The 27,899-nt window shown below is 44.3% G+C and overlaps 1 protein-coding gene across 5 annotated transcripts in view; it reads left to right on the top strand.

The window, feature by feature from the left end:
• The window catches only part of SPSB1 (splA/ryanodine receptor domain and SOCS box containing 1), a 34,551-nt gene extending 8,728 nt beyond the window's left edge, over positions 1 to 25,823 (top strand). For 3 of the 5 annotated variants that reach the window (XM_031613638.2, XM_031613636.2, XM_031613637.2), the window contains exons 2-3: positions 18,105 to 18,933; positions 22,980 to 25,823. In XM_031613638.2, the coding sequence (XP_031469498.1) occupies positions 18,240 to 18,933; positions 22,980 to 23,107 (822 nt within the window). In that variant the 5' untranslated portion in view covers positions 18,105 to 18,239 and the 3' untranslated portion in view covers positions 23,108 to 25,823. Of the gene's footprint in view, positions 1 to 5,439; positions 5,622 to 14,497; positions 14,573 to 18,104; positions 18,934 to 22,979 lie in introns of those variants that run through there. The other 2 variants (XM_031613639.2, XM_031613640.2) reach the window with 2 other exon arrangements.
• The last annotated feature ends 2,076 nt before the right edge of the window (positions 25,824 to 27,899 follow it).

Raw genomic sequence — 27,899 nt, 5'->3', positions numbered from 1 at the left:
GCAGGTGTAGGATGAGTAAGCAGTTAATGTAATGAATTGACTGCAGAAACAAGAAACATGCTAAGTTTTGTCTGATGTGAGGCTTTTAAGGAATCAAACCACTGTTGGGTGTGGTGGCTTTACTTGATATTCTAGGCTTCGGATATCCTGGGCAGCGTGTGCTTATTCCATGTTTGGAAGGCTGTGGTGGACTGAACGGTGGGTGGCAGTGGCCTTATTGCTTTTAAATTGGTGCTTGCATGCAGCAGATCTTGGCTAAGCTGTGTGAACCAGCTGGCCTCAAAAGGAGTCAGGACTTCAGTGACAGCTGAAAAAGAGGTGAACGTTGGCTGAGGCTGGCCAGCCTTAGAAAGGAGAAAAGCTTAGAGATACTGAAGGGTTTAGTAGCTAGATAATTGTTCCTTAAGAATTCTTACTTGTTAAACTCTGAAAATTCCAAGCATCTTATCTTTTCCTTGCTCCCAGGTATACTGCGTTTTAAGAACAGATCTCTTGTTTCTTCCTCTTTATATACACTTCAAGTTCTTTTCATGTACTTCAAACTCAGTTTCCTAATTGGAAACTTTCCACTGATGTCATGGGAGCTTTCTGTGGCCCACATCAAATAGTTCGGTTCACCAGGAATTAAGTGACTGTACAAATGTTTATATTAAACACTTATTTAGAAGACACGTTGATTTATGAGGACTTATGATGGCTATGGTATGTTGGGAGGATAGGTTGACTGTACAGGCTTTTGTGTTGTCTTTGAACTGTAAAAAGTACCAGCAGCTGTTTAATGCTCAGATAAGACAACGGAGGGCTGCTTACATCTAATGCACTTGCTCCATCACTGACTCTTGCAGTGTTTCTTATCTCTCACACTGGAGAGGTTTTTGAATACGTAACCTTAATGGAAAAGACTCAGACAGCAACGTCTGGAACAGTCAGAGCAGAAAGCAGCCAGCTTAATTACAGGTACTGGAATTTCTGTTCTTGAGAGGAAACCCACAGTTTAGTCTGCTGACGATCCCTAGGGGAGGAAGTAGAAGATGGTGAACATCTATGTTCTTCAAAGTGCACTTACTCAGGCTTCTGTGGTGGTGTCAGGGCACTTGGAAGGTAGAAAGAAAAGGGATAAATACTATCTTGGAATTTCCCTCCCAGTATACCTCCGACATGGAGGACCATCATCTCTTTCTTTCCCTGAAGGTGATTGTGCTCCTTTAAAATTGAAAGGAAAGACCTTTGGCAAGCTGCTTGGGGTGGCAGGGAGCCTTCCTTATGAACACGATGTGCCAGTAGGTATCCTTGCAGTAGGCTGACTTAGCAGGTGATTTGCAAAACTTGCTGAACTTCATTGCCATGTGTATCTTCCCTGTGAAATAAGTGAGCAGGACGAGTCTGTGCCTCTGAGATGGGCAATGGCCAAGTCTCATAAAGCCCAAACTGTGTTCAGTTACTCGCTTTGCAGAGGGCAAAATGCTTTTTGAAAACTTCATTTTATCTGCATTACAGGAAGAGTAAGGCTGTAGGTATGGCTTTGATATCTGCCATTGAGCTTATTGGTGGGCAGAAACTTTTCAAGCAAAGCATATGTAGATGCTTTTCCTTGCTCTTTCCAGTAGTTACAATATTGGACTGCCATCACACTGAACCAACTAAAAAGCCAAAAGCATCCATAGATAAACTGAGACCTCTAGGACGTTACTCTGCCTTGAAAACAGGCTAAGTGCTTGATCCCTAAAGGGGGGATTCCATTCCCTTTACACACATTCTCCTTCCAGTATCCTTTCTGAAACGGCTGTTGTAAAAGCTGTCATGGCTACTTCATTTTATAGAGCTTGTGCAAATAGGACTGATCAGGAATGTATTTTTGAGTTTGAGCCTAAGACTAAGGGACAAATTCCACTGCCAGCCCCTTGAACAGCCCCTCTGGACACTACCCAGTAGTGAAGCAGCTGTGCAGTGTTGTAGCTACATGTCTTAGTTGTGTTTTCATCCCCATCTGTATTACTAAAACTGTTATTTCCAGGAAAAAGTTGCTCTTGGGTATCTGGCCACCTGTGTGTGTGTGTGTATATATATATGTGTGTATATATATATATGTTCTTGTCACCACAGTTTGTGATGTGCTTTAGTCTGTTTCACTTCGTTTCTCTGGTTTCAAATTTGATTTGTCCCACTTATATGGGGACAAACCTTCAGGCAGCCAGGCTAGAGCAGCTTTCAGAAGTTCTGCTGTTACGTGAAGCCTTGTGCAATTCAGGGTGATGTAAGAACCCAGCTGAAGCTTTTGGTAACCCTGCTTATCTCAAAAAGTTGTAGTGATTTCCAAGGACCCTATCAGGTAATGGTGAAAGCAAAACATTGCATCATATTGAGACTGCCCAGCTGTAGCCTTCATTCAGATGTGCAGCGTCTCTTCCTAATTACGGTATGTCCCAGGTCAATTATATTTAAACACAGTCTAACCATGCCCTTAATTTTCTTTTTTTTTTTGGCTAATGACAAGGCAGAAATCTAGTGAGGCATCATCCCAGGATGCTCTGCTTTGGGGAGTTTGTGTAAGTTCCAGTAAAGCTGGCAGTGTGAGCTGTCTCTTGTGTAATCTGTCTGCCAGGAGTATCCTCTTAGCTCAGCACTTTCTTGAGAGTGGCTGTGGGGTGGTTTGATGCCTTTCTGAGCATGCTGACGGAGTGGTTTGCTAAATGTTGACAAATATATCGGCACTGCTTTGCATATTTATCTGGCTATCTCTGTGAATTTCTGCTCACGTAAACAGTTTGAGTTGCATTGCTTCTGGTTGCTACTTCAGGAGTGAGGTTAGCACGTCATTTCCAGAGAATGGCAGTGAATTGGGTCAGGCTGAGTGCACTGTATTGGCTTCTCCTTTTTGCTCGATTGTTTCAAACACTTTAAAGGTTAGATAGAAATCCAGGCTTCCATGTTAGCTGTAAAGATAACCAGTGAAAGGATGGAGATCATCAGTGCCCTTGCAGAAATCCTTGGCTGAGGTCAAAAGAAATGTGTACACATGGTAGTCAAACGTGGGCAGCCAAAGCATGCACAGAGCATTTAGATTTTGTAAATCACACAGTGAGTCCATGTTTTAGAGATGATTTCCATGCAAACTGCTTGCACTGTGTACTGTTGTTCTGTCTGGTCCCTTATGGGTCCTTCCATCAAGCCTTCATAGATAAAACTTTCTGCTGCTTAAAAAGCAGAGGAAAAAAGGCAAGAAAGCCTTTTCCCCACCAAAAATGTCAGGATGGCAGGTCGTGAGTCTGTGGAAGAGGTGCTTGGAGGGACTTGTCTCAGAGGTACTGAGGCCAGAAGAACAAGGTGTTTAGGTTTTTCTCCCTCTCTCAGTTGTGTGAACAGAACATAAGCTCTCACTTGGTTACTTCACAATGAAAGCCCTTTGTACAACGAGAGGTGGCTGCACTTCCTCGTAGCTTTTCCATGCTAGGAAGGTTGCTTCCCCTGCCCTACTGTATGAACTGCCAGTAAATCTGATTCAAGGAGGTGCAGAGCACAGTTGATGTACCCTTGATGCACTTTTCAAATTTCAGTGCCTCTGTGTTGCTGTTACAGGTCTGGATTGAGCACAGTACCTAAAAAATTGTATTATATAACAACCATGGTGATCCTGACTTGACTTTTTGCAGAGAACAGACAGTTCTAGGCAGACAAGAAATGCCAATGTTTTTTTTCCTTTCTTTACTGGCTGTGTTGCAAACCATTTATGCCAAAACATTCTGGAGGCGTTCTGCCATGCTGTGACTCCGCTTCCTTTCTGCTGAGGGAGATCCCTAGGAAACTGCTTTCACTCTGGAGGCTTGGAAAGGAAGAGGGAATTGAAAGCTGTGGTGGGGGATGCTGTGGACTCGAGCAAGCCAAGGTGCTTGATTACACTGGGTAGCAGGTTTAGATTTGTCTAGGCTCTTTACTTCAGCTGGCTGTTGCAGCTTGGAGTTGGAGAAGAAAAATTGCATCTTCCGGCTATGTTGTTGGATTTAGAACGGGTTTTTCCATGGCTTTTATTATGTTTTAAGGCTTGTTGTTGTTCCCAGGTCAAACTTGAATAGAAAACATAAGACTGCTGCCAGCTTTCTGTCACAGACACCTTTTATCTTGCGTTCATCTCTTCCAAGCAGATGCTGCTTTCATTTCTTCTGCTTCTTCCTACAAGACTGAAAGTAACGGCCCTTTGATGTAGAGGGAGAAATGATATTTCAAAGCAAAGTACCTAGTGATCTTTGATAATAGAGCTGTTTTTTGTATTGAAGTTAATTCTGCATTCCTTCTATGAAACTAATCGGAACGGTGGGAGCTCCCAATCCCTGCTTGCTCAGAGCTATCCCTCCTTGCTTGGGGACATCACTGGCTGTTCTGTTTGGGTTAAGAGGTACAGATGAAGCTGGGCTCATCACCCTGGGGCTGCACGTGGGGAAGGCAGACACTGGTGTGATGCAGTGTTCCTGCGGATTGTTTTCTGCCCAGCTGATAAGATGCAGTGCATGGCTTAGTATTGCAAGAGTGGCAGCCGTGCAGCTCAAGGTGGAGCTCAGCAGAGGAAAGGAGCTGAGGAGAACAAGTCTTCAGACACTTTGCTGTGGTAGTGAAGCAATCCATAGCCAGACAGCCTTCTTCCCAGTCCACCCTGCCCTCCTAGCCTTCCTGTCTTCAAAGACTCGCACTGAGCGTGAGGTTTGTGTGAACATCCAGCTTTTGGCTTTCATCTTTTCCACTTAAAAAGATGAGTTCTGTTCCTGTAAGGTGGAGCACTTCCTAAAGGGTGATGTGGCTGAACTGCATGCATGGGAGTATTGTTTCCAAGGGGTGTGCTAAGCCTCGCAGGGAGGGCCACTGATGGATAAGTCTGAGCCACAGGATTGTTCATGGAGCAGGTGGCTCAGGGAAATGGAGAATTCCAAAATTCAAGCTCTGGACTGGCTTGGCAAGTGGTCAGGATACAGAAGAAATGATTGGCTGCCTTTATGTGGCATGTTACAGGAGCTGTCTGATGCAGAGTAGGCGCATCCTAAGTACAGGTTAATCAAGAGTAGAGGCTGGGGGACAATTCAGACATTCCTGGAGATGAATTGCAAAAGGCATTGTTTTGCAAGTGAATATGCTTTCTGCTATCTTTTTGTTTGTCAGATTTACTGCAGGAGGCTGGAGGAAGCTTTTTTTCAGATAGTTGGATGCTGGGGGGGTATTAAAGACTCTGACCAGCTTTCAGGTTAGGAAGCCTAAACTTGATTTAAAGAGGCTTGGGGTAATTGTGTGAACTTGTGCTTTGGGTGCACGTGCAGGGGTGTTGACTTCTGAAAACATCCTTTGGCTAAGTGAATAGAGCAGCTTTCTAAACAGTCTGCGATAAAAGATCACTTCCTCAGTGACTCAACTGTCTCCTCTTGTGAGGTTTTTGTCTTCAGCAGCGACACCCTCAGTCTCCACAGACCTCAGGACAGGAAGGACTTGAATTTATAGTCTGAGTAAGCTGGGAAAGATCTACTGGGCGTTCATACATCAGGATGTGCCTTCATTCCTCTTTTTCAACATTTAACAAGTCCAGGATGAAGTGATTTGGGTAGACAGTATAGAGAAAGGTTGAGTTTTTTCCATGTGACAAGGTAAGATGATAAAGACCTGTGAATACTTTAAATGTATGCTTAAATTGCTTAGTAATTCACTGTTGATTAAAAAGGCTGTACTGCATGTTCTAAGATTTATTTGACCTGAGGATTAACACCAAGTGAAGCCTGAAACTAGCAGATTAAACTGGAATGACTTGAACGGAGAGGAGGATGTATCATGCAAAGTGTAAAATTTCTCACCACAAAGAGAGTAAACCGTTGGAACAGTTTGTCCATGGGTTGTGCAGTCTCTATTTGTGAAGGTTTATCAGAGTAAACCAGATAAAGCTCTGAGTAAACTTGTCCAACTCTGCTTTGAGGAAGAGATTGAACTGGAGACCTCTGGAGCTGCTCCTCACCCTGAGTTATTTAATGATTCTGTGTGAGCATCTTGCTGTAGTGCTGTCAGTTGATTTTTGTAATTGGATGCTGTCTTATGAGCTGATAGACAACAGGACTTAAGAGTACAGGCTGTAATGAGATTTCTTTGGTTGCTTTTGGTTGCTTTGGTTGCTGTTTCCCAGAGGAAGCTAGTCAAAAAAACCTTCCATAATTGATTCCTGTCCTATAAATCCCACGAACAGGTGAATTACTTTTCTCAATTTCAGCATCACCTCTGCTTTTAATCTCTCGTTAAAGACTTCTATGAAATGAAACTTTCTTGTCTTATCTCTGTGCCACAAGTGAGCTGCAAATGAAAACTTGATGCTGATTTCACTTAAGCTGTTCCCATCCTACAGCACTGCATACCTCGTCATGGTGAGCCCTTTTTGCACAAGGTGCTGATTTCAGTGTCACTGAGTTTGCAGCTCTGTCCTCTTTCATTGTGCAGCGTTCTGCTTGTGGTGCATTAGGAACCCAATGCACTGGTGGGAGGAAGCAGAGATCCACTGTCGGAATGGGTTGAGTTTTTTCTCTCCTTTGTGGCCCAAATTTCAGTTTTCTGTAGTGCTGATGAGCAGTACCAGTCACTTGCACAACTTCCCCTTTAGTACAGTTGTATTTGATGGAGATGTGTACTGTAGCTTCAGACACAGTAAGCTATTTGAGGGCAGCAGGCTGAGTAATCTAGTGCTTGGCAGCTGCTCTGCTGTGGGGATTTTTGCTTTACTGCTAGCAGTGCTTGTGACATCTTTAAATGAAAAGAGGAAGGAGGAGGCTGTAGCTGGGCAACCTTAATATTGAAATAGCTCAAACTGCAGATGGTTTTCCTATGAGAAAAGAATCCTGCTGGCCTATGCATGGCTGCAGACTGAATTGACTGTTGCTTTTAGGAGTGGGGCTTGAAACCCTTACTGTATCTTACATTTTTCAAGTCATGTATTTGAAAAGAGCTTTTGTGGACTGGAATACTTAAGTATCTGTGATACGATACAGTGAGGTTTAACTTGTCAGCCTATGACTGACAAGCCATGCTGCTTTCCCTGTCCCTTCAAACACCACATATTTGAGAAAGGCTTTCTAAAAATCTGCTTTTAGGCCAAGGATAGCTAGAAGAAAAATCTTTCCAGGCTGAGGATAGCTGGGATAGGAGGCTGACCTCCCCTGGTCTTGGAGAGGATAGCACAAGCTGTACAAGTTGATCTGCCCTTTCCTGCTGTTGCCTAGGAAGGCAGGAGAAAGATGGGGAGTTTTGGTAAATGACTGCTGGGACCTTAAACATAGATTTCTTTAAACGGGGCTGCTGTTAGCATTAAACCACGGTGTGATCCCTTATTTAACTCAGTTCAGGGGGAAAGGAGGGCCTTGTAATTGGATTGTTTGTCTTACTGCCTTGTTTTGCCCAATCTTGCAGACTTAGCAGAAAAGAGCTGCTAGTACAAGAATGGATACTTTCAACAGAGGTAGAAACATCAAGTTTCATTCTTCTGACTCTCTGTTCTCTTCCACGTTTTCATTCCTTAGCATTTTCTTATCAGTAGCTATTTAAATGGATGAGAGGGCTGGGCAGTGAGTTGTGCAGAGCACAAACCAGTAAATGGGGAAGTAAACTGCAAGCATGGAGTTCTGCATAAAAAGGTCTCATTATGGATTAGGTGGGCTTCTTTAATGCAAATAGCTCTGTACATAAGCATCTGCTGTCTACAACTTGTGGTCCAGGAGGAAATGCTTTTCTAAATGCAGCTTATGTATGGATGTTGCAGCTTCAGGGCTGGAGGGAAGGAGAAAGAAACGTGAGGCAGGAATGCCCACTTGGCTGAGTGCTTATTTCATACTTTAAATACCAGTGCTAAACAGTTGATTACTCCATCTATTGAATGTCTTCTGGAAGGTAGTGCCAGCCAAAGTAATTGTTGCTTGCTTTACTGGAATTCACCATCAGAGGAAGTTTGAGCAGCTACCTCCCTTACAGGTCCTGAAGAGTTCTTAGATATTTCCCTGCTGGTTGCATTGGTACTTGGCTGTCCTGGAGCTGCTAAATTCTCAGTGTGGTCTAAGGGTGATGTTATATGGTATCTGAACAGAAGCCTCAGTGAAATCCTTGGTTATAGAAGGGTTTGTTTGTTTGTTTTTTAAAAGAGGGGGGTGCTCTTTAATTTGAAGACAATGTGGCAATAGAAAGGCAGCAGGGAGTTGGTTGCTAAGGAAGAGGGAAGTTGTAAGACAAGTGCTGTTAGACAGTGCTTGGTAGTTCAGTCCCACAAACTAGTCTTTCAAGTGCAGCTTGTTTATAAAACTGGGGCTTTCTGTGCTTGCTGTGTGCCAAACAGATTTCAGCCTCGCTGGGATGGGAGGCATCCCCTGGAAACACCACTTGTTTACATGCAGAGTCTCAGTAACATAAGAAAAAGTGACTGAGGTGGTCAGACAGGTTCAAAAGTATAAGAAAGGTGATCCTTTGGGGGTGGTGAGGGAGTCATGTGGTCTGCCTTCCTGCTGGCTGCGTGACTGGTTTCCCATAGTCTGCAAACAGATCAGAGCTGTCTCTTGAGAGCATGCAAGGAAACTGGAACTGTGAAAAGCCTGTGTGTTGTGCAGGTGATTTCTGCTGTTGGATTCTCTATGCTAGCCTAGTTTTCCTCCTTGGAGAAAGCTCTCCCACGATTCCAAGACACTGGTGGTTTCTCTTAAGGTAGAGACTACACTGAACACTGCTTCCACACTGATTCAGTACAGCTCTACCAAAAAACTTCTATCTCAATAGAAGGAAATCCCATCCCCACTCTTGGCACAAGTAGAAGAATCACTTGTCTGACACATCTTGGCTGAAGGTGATACTGGGATGCCTAGTGTCTGACCAGATGTGGCCAGTGAGATGATAACATGGTATGCAAGAATTGTCTTGCCTGGTCTGTATAGTATTTGATCCAGTACTTCTGTGTTCTTTGAATGCTATCTGCCTGCTGAAACACTGCAGGGCAGGATGCTCAGACAAGTGCCTCAGTGCTTCAGGTGGTAACAGCTTATGCTGCAGAATGACTGTGCTGATGGCAAAGCACTTGGAGCAGGAATTGGGCTGAGCATAAGAGCACAGTAATTGCAGTAATTTTGTAGTTTTTCTCCAGGCTTTCATCTGTGGTAGCTGCATTGCTTTGTGACCTTGCTGCCATTTTTTCCCCTGTGCCTTCCTCAGAGGAAGAAGGGAGTTGTGTGGGTTTTCCTACTTCTATAAAAACCATATGCAGGTGTTGTCCTCGCTCAGATATAACTGCCAAGCCACAGCTTTCTTGCTATTTCATCCAAAAGAATTGGTCTCCAAGAGTGCAGTGCTGTGGCTCAAAGCTGAACTCACTGCATCTGATCTTAAGTAGCAGCAACATATCCCTACTACAGCCTGTCCACATCATCTGTGTTAGAAATGAGGAATGTCTGCAATCCACTTGCATGCACTGTTAACTTGAGAGCTGCAGAGAGATGGTTGTTAGGCTGCTAGCTGAGCTGACCATCATCTGAGCATATGCCAGTCTGTCCTGCAGCATCTAGTGTGATTTTTACACGTTGTTTAGATTAGCTCTACCTGGAACTGGAGTTCATCCAATCAGTTCCCTGTGTTTGTAACAGCTGTCTGTAAATACTTGCTGGAAACTGTAAGTTTGAAGCTGCTCCTGGAAAATAGCATTTCACCAGTTGGCTACAGACAGATACACTAGACCAGCAGGATGTTGGAGAAGAGCAAAGGGGAGAGGTGTAAGGAAGGTCACTTACTGCAGCTGCAGATGTGGGACATGGGAAGGGACTCTGGCTATGTTTCTCAGCCCTTGGCTAAGATGCAGAGCTGTCAGTTGTGTGGGATGGTGAACTCAGGACTCCATCCTGTTTTACAAGGAAAGAGCTCAAATCACTGGCTTTCTGTTCTGTTCAGTCAGCCCCTGCTCTCTGTGTATTTTACCATGTCTTCCTTAAGGTCCCAAGATCAACTCGGCTACACTTATTGTGCCATGTAATGCTTATCCTGTCATGCAGGTGCTTGTATGCCTATGTGGCAGTGTTCTGCATTAGGGATGTTTGGAGTTGAGTTCTGCTGTGTACTTGAATGCTGGAAAACCACAGCAAATTGCCTAACTCCTTTTATCATGTCTGCTACAAGACCGATGCTCAAAGTCTCACTGTCATGAGTTTAGCACAGTGTTTGCTCTGCAACTGTCCCCATCCATGAGTAAGAATGGAAAGGAAATGGACACATCATAAGACAAGGAGGTAAGAAGAAACTGCTGTCAGTAATGCAGCTTTGCTACCTTTTGTCCTTGAAGGAAAGGCAGGTCTCCAGCCCGGTATGTGTTAAGAAACCCTGCTGTCTGCAATACACTGGAGTATGTTCAGGCATGTGGGGTGGATGAGAGGTTATGGATTGTGCTGGTGGGCAAAGTCATGATGTCAGTATAGCATGCTGCTCTCAGTGCTGTGCCTGTGAGTACATGTTAGTCCTGAGGGGGAGAGGCTGCGGCAGAACACGTGTTTTGCTGTGGTTCTAAAAGCTCATTAAGGAAGAGTCTGTCACTAAATACATGGTTTGAGTGAAAAATAGAGCCTAACAACTGCAAGTCTTGTCTGTATTAAGGCTTAATACCCACCAAGGATGGGATCAGCGGAGCGGTCAAATGGTTCTGATCTGCCTCTGAGAAGCTGCTTTACAGAGCCTTGAAGAAACACCGTGTCAGGTCTGTGGCTTGACGTTGGCATTCATGAGCTATCTGGGAGCTGTAAAGAATCTAATGGCTTTCCTGAAATATCTACTAAATTTCCTCTGTAAGGAAAACCATCTTGAGTTCAATTCAAAGTTAAAGAAATACCTTATTTCTCTTGGGGGGGGGAGGGGAGGAGAATAGTTGTCATTTGTAACTAGCATTCAACTGCAGAGATCTCTGGCAGAAACTGCAGAACTTTCTGCTCGAGCTCCTGCCATCATTACAAACACTTTGCAGAGCAACCTCTTTCGATGCTGCTAGATTAGGCAGCCCTGCAGCTAGCAGGAGATTGCTAGGTAGGTGGATAGTGGAAACTTCAGTTGGTTTTTAGTAGGTGGCTTGTTTGAGGATGGGTTGTCCCTTTTTTTTCCCCCCCAGGTTTTACCTCACTGAGATGTACTGATTTCTGAGTAACTTTAGTGCTCTGGGGACCCAACCGCTCCATCCAGGGTGTAAGAGGTCATGTTGTCTTTATCACGCTGCCTTTCAGTGTTTCAAAAACAGCTAGAAAGCTTCTGCAGAAACCATCTGATCCAAGGAGTGGATCGCTGTGTTTGTATAGACAAGCCAGTACAAGCTGGTTCACAGCTGTAACTGCTATTCAATGACAGGCTCATGGCTTCCTTCTTTAGCCTTTGTTGGTGCATCTCTTGGTTATGCCAGCTCTTAATGTACGAGAGAGCAGAGCTGTTGGTGTCTGGGACCATGAAATGTGCTGCTTAGTAGCTGAAGGAGCATGCTGCCTTAGTGATGTGGCTTGTTAGCTTTGTAGCCTAGGTAGGTCACTGCCAAATACTAAGCATCACGTTCTCTCCATCCCTTGCATATCTTGTGCACAGATATTTGCCAAGGGGCTCATTTTACTGGAGGATTTTCCTGTTTGCTGGGCCATGTGCATCTTATGTTTACTTGCCCTACCTTCCACGGTCTCACTGAACGTTTCACTTTCTTGAAGAGCGAGCAGCCCTGCCAACAGGTGAACAAACTGAGCCAAGCTGCTTCTGCTCTTCAGTAGGTGAGGATGGGGAAGATGCCCCTGCAGCAATATTGGCCTTCTACACAGAATAAGATGGCGAGAAGGTTTGTCAGTGCTGCCCACACCACTGCTGTGCAGCGAGGGTTGTCAGCTCAGCCCTGATCCAAGCGCAACTGCAACACTCAGACATGAGCTGCAGCCACATTGCTCGTAGAACTGTTCCTGCTGCCTGCTTTGTAGCTACTTGTTCTCTGCTAATGCAGCACTGCAAAACTTCCCTGGCATAGGTGAGCTTAATTCCTCTGCAAAGTTTTGATCAGTGTTTTAGGAGAGTGGGAAGGGTGTTTGAATTATAGTGCTGCTGCATGGTTGCACCAGGGCTGCAGGGGGGATGGTGTCACAGCTATCCTGTGATCAGCTTCTGCAGTTGGCAGGAACACACAGTTCAAGCAAGGCAGTAGATTTAATGCTAAGAATGAATGCCAAGAAAAACAGGGAATCCTGATTCTCTGAGACAAAGGCTTGGATACTATTTGCATTTGAGGTGTGTGAGTTCTTTTCCTCACCCAGTTAGTATGTTATGTAGCACTGATGGTCCTTCTTGGCTTTTTGCTTGGCTTTACAGGTGTAGCGATGCTGAGACTTGTTCTTCTTAGCATATAGAGAAAAAACTGGTGCCTAAGCAGCTTGTAGAGTTCACACCAAAGAAAGGGGATAGCTTTATGCGAGGGGTCTTTGGGGAAGTTTGTCTGCATGTCAGATAGGTGCAGAATTTGCCTAGGTGAATCTAGGCAAGCTGCTGTCAGCAAGCTAGCAGTAGCTCAGATATGATTTTGTCCACTAGTTTGTGGGATGAATATTCAGCCCAAGAAAATTGACTATATATACTTAATGTTTTCCTAGTGAAGTCATGGAAACCTGAGCAAAACTGCATTTGTTTTTGTGGGCTCGTTTTACAGGAGCTGTCTCTGTTAGTTCAGCTTTCCAGAGGAGTAAGCAAGTAAATGATTGTGCAGAATGTTTGATCTCCTGCTGAGGCGCTCTTGAGACTGAAGATCTTTAGGGTAGAGTGTTGATTCACTCTCTGTAGGCTACGCCGTGTGTTTCATGGTGTGGACCCTTCCCTGGAGAAGTATTCTTCATAAATGTGGGGAAAGTTAGGCCACAGTAAACTTCATAGCAGAGTGAGACTAAAACTGAGTCAGAGATCAAGGAATTTCAGGGTCTTTATATAATCTCGTAGCTGATGTTCCAGATGGATGTCCTTGTTGAGCAATAGCAGGGCTGAAATCTTTGCACTGTTACCAGACTTTTGTTGCTGTCTGAAGTGCTTCTGGTCTTTCTTTCTAGTAAAGTCTGTAACGGAATGAGAATGGCTTGCCAGTACTTGATCTAATGAAAACATCTGTTTTCAGTGGCCGATTGAGTGCCTCACAGGTGCTTAAACAACAGCGTGAGCTTTCCACTAAGTGTTTTTTGCTTTTCGTTGTTTCGGTTGGGCTGCTCCTAGAACTCCGAATGCTCTTTTGGGTTTTGAGTTGTGAACCATCCATGCCAAATGGAAACGTCAGCTCAGGGGTTGTCAATGGAACAGCGGTGACAGTGAGTTTCGGAATGGCTGGTAGAAATACTGGGGACTTCAAGAGCTTTTGCTGTTAAGTTGCTTTCCAATTGAGCTGAAAATACGCACAGTACCTTGTTAAAATTCCTCTGTCACTTGGAGATACCTGAAATAACCTCCTCCTATGTGATAAAACTTGCAGGGGAACAACCTCTTGGCTTCAGATGAAACAGTGAGGGCAGTTTGGGCGAGCGTTCTTTGGCTTACATACAGTGCATTGATAGCCTGGGTTGCATTTGTTGTGTGCTTAGATGAGGTGAATGAGTTTGAGTGCTGACATAGATAGGAATGAAGTGAATTGACTTGAAATGATAAGCAATGTTTTGAGTGTGGATGGCTTTTTTTTAATCTAGCTATGTGAAATTCATGTCTTGAGATTTTCCCCAGGGGATCTGGTGACATTAAGGAAGCAACTGAAGTTGATTTGATACCAGGAAACAAAATCCTGTTGTGGATATCTAAGGCTGCTGTCTGCGTGGCGTCAGCATGATTGGGTTCTTGGTTGCATTTCACCATCAGCTTAAGGGGCCACGGGCACAACAGAGGATGTTTCTGCTTTGTTGTACACAACATTTTGGTGAAGTGAACTGAAATGTCTGCCTCGGTTTGGAGATGTCTGTAGTAGGTAAATACATGGCCTGATTCATGCTGATTGCTAAATAGTAGTTGGAAACCAACTCTGCTCTGACTGCCATACATGTTCTGTTCTTTACAAAGTTCTGCAAAAAGCTATGTTCTTCCCATTGAGCTGCAAGGACTCTGACACCTTCAGTTGAAATGGTTTATCTCCTACCTTGATCTGTTTCTGGTAAGCAGATGCTGTGAGGCTTAGGATGTCTTTATAGTACAGCAAATCATCTTGCTGTGAATAGCTAAACTGAGGGGATGCCTAACTCCCTGAAAGGAATAGTGAATGCTTTGCTCCGAGACCCCTTTGTAATTGTTTCAAAGCTTTTTTAAGTCTAGAAGGATAACAGAAAAACTGAAAATAGCATGGGAATAAAATAGTGCCATGGGAATGGGCATATATTTATAAAGCAGAGCAGAATTCCAGAGAGCCTGAGCTGTTGATGTGGTAGATAAAAGTACTCAGTGTTTGCATTTGTACTTAAACCTCTAGCGTTCAGAAGTTTTGGAGTGGCTGGATCCCTAGTGTGTCCTTTCATTTATGGCTGGCTGCATCTCACGTCAAGATAACCAGAGCATTAATCCATTAGTTAGGAAGGTAAGCATCTGTCTGTCCTGCTGGGGGAAAAGTGCCTGTATTGTCTGGTGCGTGAAGAAGCATAATTGTGCCTGCTGATTGTAGGACAAGATGCCACTGCAGTTGTAGGCCAGCTTAGTGCCAGGACAGTGGAGCCAGCTCTGAACAGAGCGACTGTCCTGCCCTGATAAGGAGCTGTGTTGCACCTGAATTGTGGTGTATGCTCAGTATCTGACCTGCTCTGTCTAGCTGACCTCTTTGTTGCAGTCTCTTTCCCCCTTTATTTCTGTTTTTTTTTTCTGGCTACAGTCCTTCGTCTTGTGTTATTAGGCTGCTTGGGGAAAGAGTCATAACTAAGGCAGGTGATGAATGCTTGAGTTTAGGAAAGGGTGCTTTCTTCTTGAAGCAAGCAGTGAGGCTTATCCTACAAGTGTGTTTCAGTTGTCTGTGTTGTCTCTAACTGTGGTGATTCCCTTTGAGGTACAGCAGCCTTGAGAAAAATATGATAAAAGCTTATGTTGGCAAAATAAATCATAATGAATGAAGCACTGTTTTGCTAATGGAGAGTACTGAATTGTATTCTCTTACTTCTCTTGAGCATTATGCTTCAAAATAGTCTGCAGCAATACTCCTGCAGTCTGGCAGCCTGCTTTGTTTTGGTTGTTGCTTCCTATACAGTGTTTTCACATGTACTGTACAGCTCTCAGGAAATCTCTGCCTCTTCTCCTCCTGCCAATGTTTTGTTCCTTTATCCTAATCATTGTTCCAACAGCTGAACTTGCCTGTAGGCTTCCAAGCGTGCTGTAGCCAACACCTTGTTGACAGCCTTTGTCCATGTGCCATAGGCCTTGGGAATGCCAGATAGTTTTTCTGGTTCTTTCTGCAGAACAACACATGACTCATTTGCAGCAGCCTGATGGTTTTTCTCTCAGCCTAAGCAAATTAGTTGCACCAAAACCTTTTAAAAACCATAGCATCCAGTCAGCATTAATGTGCATCTCCTTGGAAAGGGAAAACTTCCAGCAGAGTGATTTCAGAAGTCTTATAATGGATTTGGTCAGCTTTGAGATATAAAACTGAGGATTTGAGCTCATAAAGCACGTGGGCTTAAAGACAGGACAGTGAGGACTGTCCATCAGAGCCATGCACCTGAAGTCCACGAATAGTTTGCAATTAGCTGTATTACAGCTTAGTAATGTCTGTTGGGGTGAGACTTCTAAAGGATATCAAGGATTTTTTCCCTTCTGCACTTGACAAATGATAAGGGAACAAGGAAAGGAAGTCTTGTTTCTTTTTAAGGATTACCAGATCTGAGTGTGCTGTTCCCACAGCATCCCCCAGAACTGCAGTAAGAAGCTGTAGGGAGGCTGATGACTTGATCCCTAACCTAGGACATACGTAAACCTTCCCTGTTACCTTCTAGCTGAAGCCTTGCTGCTTATGTCCAGCAACCTTATTTTTAAACCAGACCTGATTCATGCTCTATTTTCTATGCCAGATGAGGTCCTGGTTGTGAGTAAGTGTTGTGACTGTAGCTGGCAGCAGCCCCGAGTGATTGCCTCACTTCAGGAAATGTTAAAATAACACTTTTTTTTCTTAGAAAGCTAGTTTGCTCCCCTCCCACTTTTAATTCTCCTAATAGCTGCCCCCAGTTTGGCAGCTGCCTGACAGAGGGTTGTTTGTGTTGCTGAGCGAGAGCAGAGCCACTGCAGTGGTTGCGGTGCTGCAGTAGAGGTATGCGAAGTGAGCAAGGCAGGCAAGCTGGCTTCAGCTTTTTAGAGGGTTCTCTGAAATCTGGAAGGAAAACTGCTAAACTGTGAGAAGAATCTTGCTCCTCCCTCTGCTCTCTGCATCTCAGGCTGTGATTTTTTATTTTCTCCTGGAGAAGAGGAGCTGAAGCTGCTTGCTTGAGATGGGCCATATGGAGATGTAACTGCTTCTAGCACTGCAAGTCCAGTGGAGCCAACGGTTGCTGGAATGGGTGTTGCTGAGGCTGGATACAGCATGGCTTTATCTGCTGTTTTGTACTTGCACAGTCAGGCCTTCAAAGTACTTTGCAAAGCTGGAGTGGGGCGAAGGAGAGCTCTCCTCCATCCTGTCTCTATGGCTGTTCAGTCAGCTGATGCAGGGAAGGTTTGTAGTTCTCCAAGTGGATAAACTCTCATTTTACTGCCCAGCTCCTGCCTTGTTTGATCACTGTTCTGGTGAGATGGTTTGTGTTCAGCGCTGTTTTTATTTATCTTTTGGAACTGTTTGAGTGCTGAGGGAGGAATAAAAGCTGTTTATGGCTGGATAACCTTGCCTGGCAATCCCTGTGTTTGCATGTCTGGGGTATATAGCCTTGACTTTTGGGGATGCTTGTGTTGTAGGGTTTCCCCAAGAACTTTCATTTACAAATGTCAGCCAGAAAAGCCCTGGCATCTTGGAACGTCTGTCAGATCTGGAAGCACTGTGTAGGAAGCAGTGGAGTACCTGCTAAAAGAATGCCAAGTGCTCATCTTGTGTGCTATGTGAATAAGTTATTTTGGACCCTGAAAAAAACACTGTAGGAACCAGGATTATTTGCAGTGCCTGTTCTGTTTGCAAACCTTAACTGTGATCATCATCTCGAGTTGGAACGTGAATGTATCTCCTGAAATGCAGCCTGCTTTCCTTTTCCTGCAATGGAAACTGTATTGTGAATGACTTGCTTTCTCCTGAAAGCCAGTTCCAGCATCTAAAGCTGCAGAGGATTTTTACTCTTTGCTGCTAGGGATGGCTCAGATTAAAGCTCTGCAGAGTAGTTTTCTGTATAAACCAGTGCCTTGTACTGGTCAGCTCTAGCAGGTTATTACTAAGGGGCCCAAAACCACTGGAATTGTAAACTCAGGTGTATATTTTAGATATTTACTGAAGCTGTTTGGATTCTTTTTCTGGATATGAAATGCCTTGTGACTTTTTGCTCCTTCGTGGAGCCTTAGCTTGGAGAACTTCTCTAAGGGGGTTGGAAGGAGGTGGAATAGGTAACACCAGTGGGCAGTCTGGTATTTCACTGAGAGCTGTGCTCAGCCTGTCCTTGTTGTAGGAAGTAGAGCTGGTAGACAAAGCAAAGACAGTCCAGGAGTGCTGTGATCTCAGGCATTACTGCTCTCAGTCTTCTGGTAGAGGAGAAATCCTTTGCTCAAACTCTCCAGCTTGGATAATGATGTAAAACTAGGGGCAGCTGTACAGTCTGACTGCAGATGAGCTCTCAAAGTTTAATAGTGTGGGAGTAAGGAGCAGTGCGTTCTCTGGAAGAAATGAGCTCCAGTAGCTGAATCCATACCTCCTTCAGAGAAGTGAGGAGGAATTCAAGTGCCTTTCTGAAGAGGACATTAGTGCCTTAGAAATGAAATAGGCGCTGTGCAGTCTCTGCTTTGCAGGGTGCACTGCTTAGGTGGTATGAATTACCTTTGCTGGTGGAAAGGAAGGATGGATTGTCAAGATAAACAGCTTGAGACTGTGCTCTGTAAATGTTGCATGCAAGGCTGTGTGTGTGTTTAACTTGTCTCTTGTTTTTCTTTCCATCCATTAGGCAATACTGACTAGTGGACATCTTGACAAGGTCTCCGAGCAACGTTTTCTGTAGAGCTGAATGAAAGCAGAAGCAGCTGGGTGAATTGATGAGCTTGCCTTGGGAGCCTCTAAGTAGGCAAAATCAGAACCCACGATGGGTCAAAAGGTCACAGGTGGGATAAAGACTGTGGATATGAGGGACCCAGTATACAGACCATTGAAGCAGGAGCTCCACAGACTTGACTACAGCAAACCCACGCGTCTGGACTTGCTACTGGACATGCCTCCTGTATCCTATGATGTCCAATTATTGCATTCATGGAACAATGATGATCGCTCGCTGAATGTATTTGTGAAGGAGGATGATAAGCTCATATTTCACCGGCATCCGGTGGCTCAGAGCACAGATGCTATCAGAGGCAAAGTGGGATACACACGAGGACTGCATGTGTGGCAGATAACGTGGGCGATGCGGCAGCGAGGCACACATGCTGTGGTAGGGGTGGCAACAGCAGATGCCCCTTTGCATTCTGTAGGGTACACCACACTTGTAGGAAATAACCATGAATCGTGGGGATGGGACCTTGGGCGCAACAGACTGTACCATGATGGCAAGAACCAGCCAAGTAAAACCTATCCTGCCTTCTTAGAACCAGATGAAACTTTCATTGTGCCGGATTCCTTCCTGGTGGTTCTGGACATGGATGATGGGACGCTGAGTTTTATTGTAGATGGGCAATATATGGGTGTTGCCTTTCGGGGACTTAAAGGGAAAAAGCTGTATCCAGTGGTGAGCGCGGTGTGGGGACACTGTGAAATAAGGATGCGCTACTTGAACGGACTTGACCGTGAGTATAATCTCTGTATTTGTTCTAGCAACCCAAATCTGTGTGCTGCTTATGAGCAGGTTTACTACACCGTCGGTGAGGGTTTTTGCTTTGTGGAAGAGGTGAGGATTTCGTGTCAGCTGTAGGATTTAGAGAAATTTCCAAATACTTAGTGGCAATTGAAGTAGAGCTTGTCTGACTGGGTGCTGCTACTAATGCATCGCAGGGAGCAACTGAAATTCAGGAAAGTAGTATAGTGAGAGAGGGTGATGCCAGTTGTTTATCTGGACTGACAAGCCTTTCTGTACTGCTACCAAAACGTCAAAAAAAGGACATTGCTGATGATAGTTGCAATGTTTGCAATGTAATCCTGGTGCTGCTTTACAGGGAGCAGTCTCTGAGGGACAATTCTTGCAGTGCCTTATGAAAGGACTTTGAAAATTCCCTGCAGGAAGGAGTGGGAAGATTGGTCCCTGTCTGAGGAAGTGGTTATGTCTCATCTTTGAAGAAAGTAGCTTGCTTCTTTCATGGCAGGCTGTTCTCATTTCTAGTGTGGGGGCTGGATATTATAGCCAGGACAACTTGCGTGCTAGGTCTTTTAGTAATAGTAACATCAGTCCCTTGCTAAGCTTAGTAATAGGTTTGGCTGCCCACATGTGCTGAAGTCTTATCTCTCATAAAGGTTCCTGTTGGACCAGATTGTGACTCTGGATAGGATGGAGGAGAGAGGTGAAGGAAGTGGATGAAAATCTGGATCGTTGTTACTGAAATAAAAATCAGGTGGTATTGATAATGAGAAAGGTAGTTCCCCTGCATTTCAGAACAGCGTCTGCCCAAAGGCTGTAACATACTGGGCTTTTATTTGTGCTCAGAATGTATTTGTTCTAATGCTGGGCCAGCAGTGGCAAGTCCTAGTACTGGTGATGTGAGGTGCAGCCAAGTGGCACTAGGCACCAGAAAACTGGGCTGTCAGACTAACCAGAAAAGCCTTGTGAGAACATCAGTGTACATTCCACAAGTATGAGAAACATGCTTAAACTCAGCACGACCCAGTGGAGGTACCAATACTGATACTTGCATCCCTGATGTGCCCTGTCTTAATGTGGGTAGAAAGCAACACATCCTGGTCAGACCAGGGAAAAAGTAACATATAGCATCTCCTGCTGCTTAAACGCTTCTGTTGAACAACTATTTCTTCTTATTCAGTGGTACGATAGCTATTCACTTACACTTCAGAGGAATGACTTTAAGGAACTTGCAGAAGTCAAAGTAAGCACTTGCTTACTGTAGGGATGTCGAAAAACTGTCTTAATGCTCAGTAAAAGGTGTATTCTTTCCATATTTTTTTTTTTTCCTTCCTACAGTCAGCCTTCTTTCCATCAGCATTTTAGCAGATGAGCTTTTAGAGCAGGAGAGGCTGAACCTTGGAGAATTGCAATCTTTTGAACTAAGAGCTCTTGGCAAAGCATTCTCTCACCAACAAAAAGAAAGAACCTAGCTTGTCCTGCCACGGCAGCTTACAGAACGGCAGCAGCTCCAGTAACCAGGTTTTTGGGAGGGTCAAATCCAAAACTTGCAGCTCCTTTCAGAGCCAGCAAGTCTGTGGAGCTGTCTGTGCAGAACTGCACTTAACAGGGAAACAGCCACCTCCTGTATTGGATTTGGTTGTAATGTGCTCTCGGCATAGGAGTGAATCATGGGCACAAGGCCAGGAATGACAGGACGCTATTTTGGCACACGTAGAAAGAAGGTGTCTGGCTCCAACCACTTCTCAGCATTCAATAGCTGCACTGTGTCCAGCGATTGTGGTGCTTGTGAATGGAAGAAGGTCAGATATGTGTGTGCTTTCTCTTCTGGTCTATCTTTGCAAAGACTGGATTATCAGTGCAAACTAGGCGAGGACAAAGTTCTTTTTCTTAATCTCTGTGGGAATGTGATCTTCTCAGCTTTTAAGGCTGTTAAATGGGAATTATTTGTTAAGTTGATGCCTGTAGCCTTTGAAAGTCCAGACCCCTTGGCCCCTATGGCCACTGTCCTCTGGCTAGACTTGTCTCTGTCCAAGCCATCTCCATACGGAGCAAGAGGAGTTGGGACAGATTTGGAATAGGGTGTATTTGTACTTCAGAGGTACAGTTTTTAAGGGTTAGCTACACTGGCAAGTGCCAAAGGAATGTTGCCAGTAATAAGTTTCTCTGGTAGCATCACAGCCAGAAGTGAGACGTGTAGTCCTGCTGTACAGAGAGACATGTGCCTGCCAAAGAGGCAGCATGGATCTTGAAGTAGGTCATGAGCAGGCAAGAGCAGCAGTGCCTCGGGCTGAGCATAGCAATGCTCTGCAGGAAGGCACTGAGCAGCCCTGGGGCTACTCTCCAGCACAGAACATGGGTGACAAATTGTAGGGCTTGGGAAGGAGCAGCACTGCCCTGACGGATTTGTTTGATTGCTCTCCACCCACCTATTTTTGCAGAAGAGCTGTACTTAGGGAGGTATGATGCCTCGTTAATGATGCTTGAAGCACAAGGACAACTCAGGAGAACTGCTGTAAACAAACAAACAAATACATCGTGCTGCAGCTTCCTCTGCAGAAGGTGGGAGCTTGTGATACTTAGCAGGGATTGACTGAGGGAAATAAGGCATTGGTCCAGCTCTCTGCTAACTACAGGAGTTGGACCAGTTTGAGTGCAACTCCTGTTACCAAGTCTCTCTTCAGCAAGCAAGTTCTCCTTTTCAGAATTCTTGCCAAAAACTAGATAAACTGCTTTCTCTGTTGCTTATTTGAAATGCTGCTTTTTTTTTTAATGTGGAGCAGTGTGATTGTTTATTTTTTCCAAAGTAGAATCGGGAGTGATCTAATCAGAGACTACTGACAATGCTTCTATCTGAGCTTTTTAGTGTTGTTATCCTTGAGCCTGGAAAGAAGGGACTTGTGTCCACCTTATTGACAGAATGGCTTCTGGTAAGAAATACAGTAACATGATCGTGCCTAGAAAATAGACAGCTGAGAGACTAGGAAAGCTTAAAGCAGCTGCATGAACAACCAGATTAATTTGGGGTGTAGTAGAAGCTGAAGCTGGTTGACATCTATCAAGGTTTCTGAAAACTGCAGCTTCTCAGCCAAACTTATCCACAAAAATGCAAGTCTTCAGGTGTGTTTGGTCTAAGATGTCTCTAAGCTTTTAATGATGCATGCTGAGCATTCAGGCTATTAAAGAATATCCAGTTGCCTACTTGACTTGGGATGCCTTTTTTTAGCTGTCTCTTTTTAGCCCCCACCCCCCTTGAGCAGTGTGCAGGTGAGCTTGGACAGACTTGGTTTCTCCCAGCTTCTGTTGGTAATCTGCACATTCCTCCTGTGCAGCTGTAATGTGTTCGCTCTGGCTCTGACCTCTATCTCTTATGCTACAAATGACTCTTCAGCAACAAAGGACCCCACGTACCCTGCCTGAAAAACTAGTATTGTCTTGTTCAGTAAGTGTGTAAGATGCCAAAATAGTAGCCAAAGGCTTGTATTTTTCCCAGGTTTTTGATGTATTGTGACATTTCCCATCAGAGCATTTCTTCCTATGAGTAATGACATGAAGCTTTGACATATGGCTTTGCTTTGGGAAGTATGTAGCATAAGTAAAAGGGGGGCCAGCTGTTATCCTATTATGTAAAAAACACATCAGTACTTCCTGGGTACTTTTACCACCTGATGCTATCAAATTGTCTGCTGCAGTCTTTTACTTCAGTAAATCTTTGAAAGCTTTTTGGATTCTGCAGTGAAAGGTAGAAGCTAGACCTTGTGTTCTAACTTTAATGAATGGTATTGCAGAGTATAAACTTTCTTCAGGGAACCTGAGCATCTTTTCCTTCACACAATTCTACAGAGATGTCATGCTCTGCCTGCATGTTTGATGAGCTGAAGCCGCTGATTTGTGAATGCTGAATGGCTTGGGTTTTGTGAACAGGCCAGGCATTTGCTTATCCTCCTCAGTTTTTGTGGGGGGAGGGATTTTCAGAGTTAACAAAATGAATACGTAGCTTGTAGGTTGAGATGTTAATGTCTCGGGTCTTCTCTTTTCCAGCTGAACCACTGCCTCTGATGGACTTGTGTCGGCGAGCTGTGAGGCTTGCTCTGGGCAAGGAAAGACTGAATGAGATCCCTACCCTGCCACTGCCAGCCTCCCTCAAGAGTTACCTGCTCTACCAATGACCTTCATGTTCTGGGACAGAGAGTTGAAACCAAGGCAAAATGTCTGGAGCTGACCCACTGGGCAGTGCGTTCGCCACCCTTGTGTCATTGCTACTGTTGGAAATCCTTGGCCAAAGTACTCCTGTTACTGCTAAAAATCTCCATGTGCCCTTATTGGCGAGCTCTCGAGTAGTCTTTATTTTGCGATGGAGTGTTTTGTTCTTTGGAAGTCACTTCCCCAGCACAGTTTTAAAGAGGAAACTTAACAGAAGCTCTGTGCTTCCCTGCTTCTGATAAAAGGCTGTACTGCATCCTTGGGGTCGTAGAGCCTGGGAGTGAGCCCTTCTTCTATAGCAGTTTAAGGGAAGAGCATAGTTGGGGGAACGGAAGGCACTAGGAGTGAATATCTTAAGACTAGGTGCTAAGAATGGAAAGGCATGGGGTGGCCAGTGGAATTGGGAAGAGTCTGGAATACCAAGAGGAAATCATTGCTGAGTTCTTAAAAACCAAAAAAAAACCCTAACACCAAAACCAAGAACCTTTCCACCAGGATGCTTTATTTGGAGGAGGTGGTCATCATATTGCTCGTGTCTGTCTCTGCCAAGACCTCTCACCATGTTCTAATGTTACTTCATAGACTTCATAGAAAGTGAATCTTGCTTTCCTGTTTATCACCATCACCTTCTCAGTTCTCCTGCTCCATTCTCTGTCCTGCTGCTTCTGAGTGGCTGTCTCAGCTGATTGAGCAGCCACCCCATGTCTTCACCTGCCCTCTTCCTCTTGAATTAAAGCTGTAGGTTTTAGTTTGGGATTCCTTGCTGATGCAGGGACAAAGAAGGGACAAGCGTTTCCTGTAAAGCACTCCTTGGTGAGACAGGCTGGATGAGCTCTGACACTTGTTATACAGCTGTAGGTCTTGCTATCTTAGGTCTGCTTTCTGTTTAGCCTGTTCCAGGTTAAAGCTTTAGAGAAACATAGTGGTTCTCTAATGACTTCCAGGAAATTTTCTTCCTGAATAGATTGCTTAGTCACCCAAACCAGGCTTTCATCTGCTGTAGACCATCAGCATAATCTCCACTTAGCTATGCAGCAGGAATAGTTCTGTTTCTTGCTTAGGGTTGGGGAAGTCATCCCAGAGAAGGCGGTAGGTAGCAGTGTGACTACAGTAGTGCCATAGGAAGACCAGGAATGCAGAAAGTGGTTGCTTCAGAATGTAACACGTGAGACTTCAATGGGGTGATCTTCAGCAAGAAGAGAACCTCTCCAGAGCTGGGGGTTTGGCAGGGGAGAGTTTCAATAAACAGGACTAGCAATTCAGGCAAAATCAGCACATCCCAAATAGATTCTTGCCTCAGTAGCCAGGTGAAGAGAGGATGACACTCCTTTACTAACAGGAGCTGCTCTCTTGACCTCTCCGCAGGTTACTATGCTGCCTTTCTGAGGTTATTTTGCACATTTCTTTGTCTTGAAAAAATGTTTGTATGGTTGGTTTTTTTTGCTCTTGAGTTATTCCCTCAGTTCTGTGTAGGTACAAATGAGTTTAGTTGTTGAAAATGTTAATATATATATTTGTGGTGTATGTATAAGAACATGTTTTAAACAGCTGCTGTAGGGTACCTTTTTAAAATTAAACTACTTGCATAGTATATTTTTAAAGCACAGAATTGGTGCCAAGACTGGGTGGGGTGTGATAAGCCCCTTTCTTTTTTAAATCTAATATTTTATGATTTTTTTAACATAGGGGTTTGTACTAGTTTCTGTTGCAGGGTGGGACACAAATTGCACAATAAAATACAGTGTGTATGGAACTCTACATGGTTGCCTTCAGCCTGAACCAGTGTCTTCTCTAACTCTTGGGAAGCAGCTGTGTTCTCCCCACTTCTATTACTCTTACGCTCCTTTGTCTCCATCTCTTCTCACTTCTCCATTACATTTTGTACAGTTTTAAACTCTCACTTCCTATTTTATGGCTGTAGATAATACTCAATAACCTAATAAACTTTATTAAATATTGCTTGATGACGCATTTATGTGTATGAAATGCTCAGTGTTTTCTACTCCTGGTGTCTGTGTGAATGGTGAGCTTCCTACTGAGAACCCAAACCCAACAGGAAGAACATGGCATGTAATAAAACCCAACCCAACAGAAAGCTGGCATATAAAAGTGATGTGCAGGTGGAGGGCAAGGTGCAGCTAAGGTAGGGAGTGGGAACCTGAGAATATGAGTCTGCTGCTCGTGCCTAAAGACAGCTGTTCAAGGTGGAGCTGAATAAAATTCGTGACTCATCACTCCACTGCACTCCTATTTGAGTGGATTCAATAGACTAGGGCTCCAGTTATCTTGTCAAACTTTAACGCTTGCCTGCTGCAATACAGGAATATTTTTCTTCCAGGAGAGAGGCTCATGTGGAAACAAGGCTCTAACCTACCGCTTCATTTTGCCATCTTATTGTTCCTTTCCATCTTAGGAAGGGAGATGGTGAACAAAAAAAAGTGAAATAAAATGGATCCTCGAGCCAGTAGCACAGCATTGCAAACTAGTGGAAGTGCTGTGGTGGGTCAAGCCAAGTGGTGGGAGCTGACACTGGATCACTCACTCAAGAAGTCTGACTTCAGTGCATTCTGGATGCTCTCAGCTTACCAGCTTGATTTATCTTAAGTCACCTGATCCTAGTTTTTAGTTATTCCCTACCACTGCTGTAAGTTGTGGTCAGTTTTGACAGATCTGTTTGCACAGGAGGCTTCATTCCTGGGCTGTGAAGCGTTGTGGATTATACTGTTTCTGGAGCAGAAACTGTCTCTTGCTTGCTACTAGGGTCTGCAGTTTCTTCCACTTCCAATCCGAGCAGTACCTAGGTGCTCTCAAATTCTATCAGCATCTCCAGACAGACCAGAGCTGAGATGGCTTTGAACTTAACTTCAGTTATGATAAAGGCTTTACTTCTGCCTCCTGTCCTCATACTTTTCCATCTTGCCTGCAGCTACTAACTTGCGTGTGAAAAGCAAATGATTTCATCAGTTCACATAAACACTACAAAATGTGAGGCTCAACTAAAGCTCAGAGGTATGCTCGTGAACTTCCTTATAAGGGTACCGGGTGAGAGAGATTTTTTTCTTTTTAAAATAAAAAATGTTTCTTATCCATCTCCAATCATGGCAATAATTTTTTGGATTTTGGAAGTCTTCATCTTGTTTGCTTTTCCCATTCAAAGAAGACAATTGTTTGTGGATCTGAAGTTAAGTAGTCAGCATGCTGAATAATTGCTGTTTTGTTCTGCTGTGGGTAGTGGGGGACCTGATTGAAACGTGTTTCTTGCCAGCTTCAGGGTAAGGCTGCCTCTGCTTTGCTAAAGTGTGACTTGGAGGGATGCTGGGAGCACAGCAGGCTGGGGAGGGCCCGTAAGGTGGGGCAAGTGCAGAAGACTGAGAAATTAGTTCATGCTCGGCTCCAGACACCCAAACAGGCTTGTGTTCCAACTGCATGGAATATTTGAAATAAATGACCTGCTCGAGGCTGGGACTTCGCAATGTTTATGTACGGCACCATGGTGACAGCGGAGGAAGTCATGAGATGGGGATTGGGCCTGCTGGAATCAACAAATGATATCACAGATTAGCAAATCCTAATGAATCAGTGGCTTTCTGCTTCCCCTCCTATTGCCTGCATGTGGCAGGCAGGCCTGCTCCTTTTTATGAGCAGCATTAAAAATTACAAGTCCTGGTTGTACTGACTAGAGCCTCCTTGAAAACTAATGCTCTTCCACTGGTCAGCATCTCTTATCTCTCTGCTGTTGCTGTCTAACCATATTTGTGCATGTGGAACTTAGCTCCACGTTTTACAGGAGGCTTCTGGCTTCAGTAGTTTGATTGCTGTTGCCTTGCTGGTGATACAGGAGAACTGTGACAATCCTGCAGAGAATCTGGCTGTCGTGTTGCTGCTCTGGGTAAGCAGGAGCTTTTGTTCAAGCTGAGGCTTTGGTAAAAGTTATTTGAGTTTAGAAGTGTGAAGAGAAAGCTTTCTCTGGATGCCTTTAGTAGCTGATAAGGAAGCATGTCAGTGCTGTAGAAGTCATGTCAAAATTCCTTTCAAAAACAAAGCTGTTCTTGGGTGCAGGTTAGCATGTAGCACATCAGTGCCAGTAAGCATTCCTGTGCAGGTCTTGGCCAAAGCTATGACAACAGAAACAAAACAAAATTGTGAGGAGGGGAAGGACAGTTGCTGATTTTCTCCTTTATCTGTAGTGCTGACGCACATTGCTAATGAAACAATTTCTCTGAGCTCAAGCAATCTCCTGCACAGAGCCCAGCTATCGGGCTGTACCTGTCACATTCTCACCCAATCTCTTCCAGACAGTCTTCCTGTTCCCTGTGCCTGAGATGGACAAACTAGAAGCATTTGCATTATGCTTTTGTTCTGCTTTTTTTTTTTTTTAATTTTGCAGTTGCACTTTCTTGCCTGAAGAAGTTAATACAATCATGAAAAACATTTGCTAGCATGACCCTCTCCTTCTCTCCCATGTACTTCCTACGCAGAGCTAATGCTGTTGATCCTATGCCAACAACTATGTTGCAGTTGACTGGAGAGGGAAATACGTAGTGATTTATTTAGTAAAGTTGATTAAAATTAAAAACCTAACCCAAAGCATGGCCTTTCTTGGCATATGAAACAGTCCTGAAGGAAACAAAACTCATTCAATACTTGTACAAAGCACACTGAGCATTGATCCTATCCTTGCACGTGTTTTGATTTGAGATTATTGCAGGCTTGTCTGCCCTTCAGACACAGAACTATTTGAAGCGGCTGCCAGATGTT

Source organism: Phasianus colchicus, chromosome 22, assembly GCF_987193195.1.
Source record: "Phasianus colchicus chromosome 22, bPhaCol1.hap1.1, whole genome shotgun sequence".
NCBI classification, from domain to species: Eukaryota; Metazoa; Chordata; class Aves; order Galliformes; family Phasianidae; genus Phasianus; species Phasianus colchicus.
The sequence above is the reverse complement of the archived record's forward strand: the minus strand, read 5'-3'. Positions and strand labels throughout refer to the sequence as shown.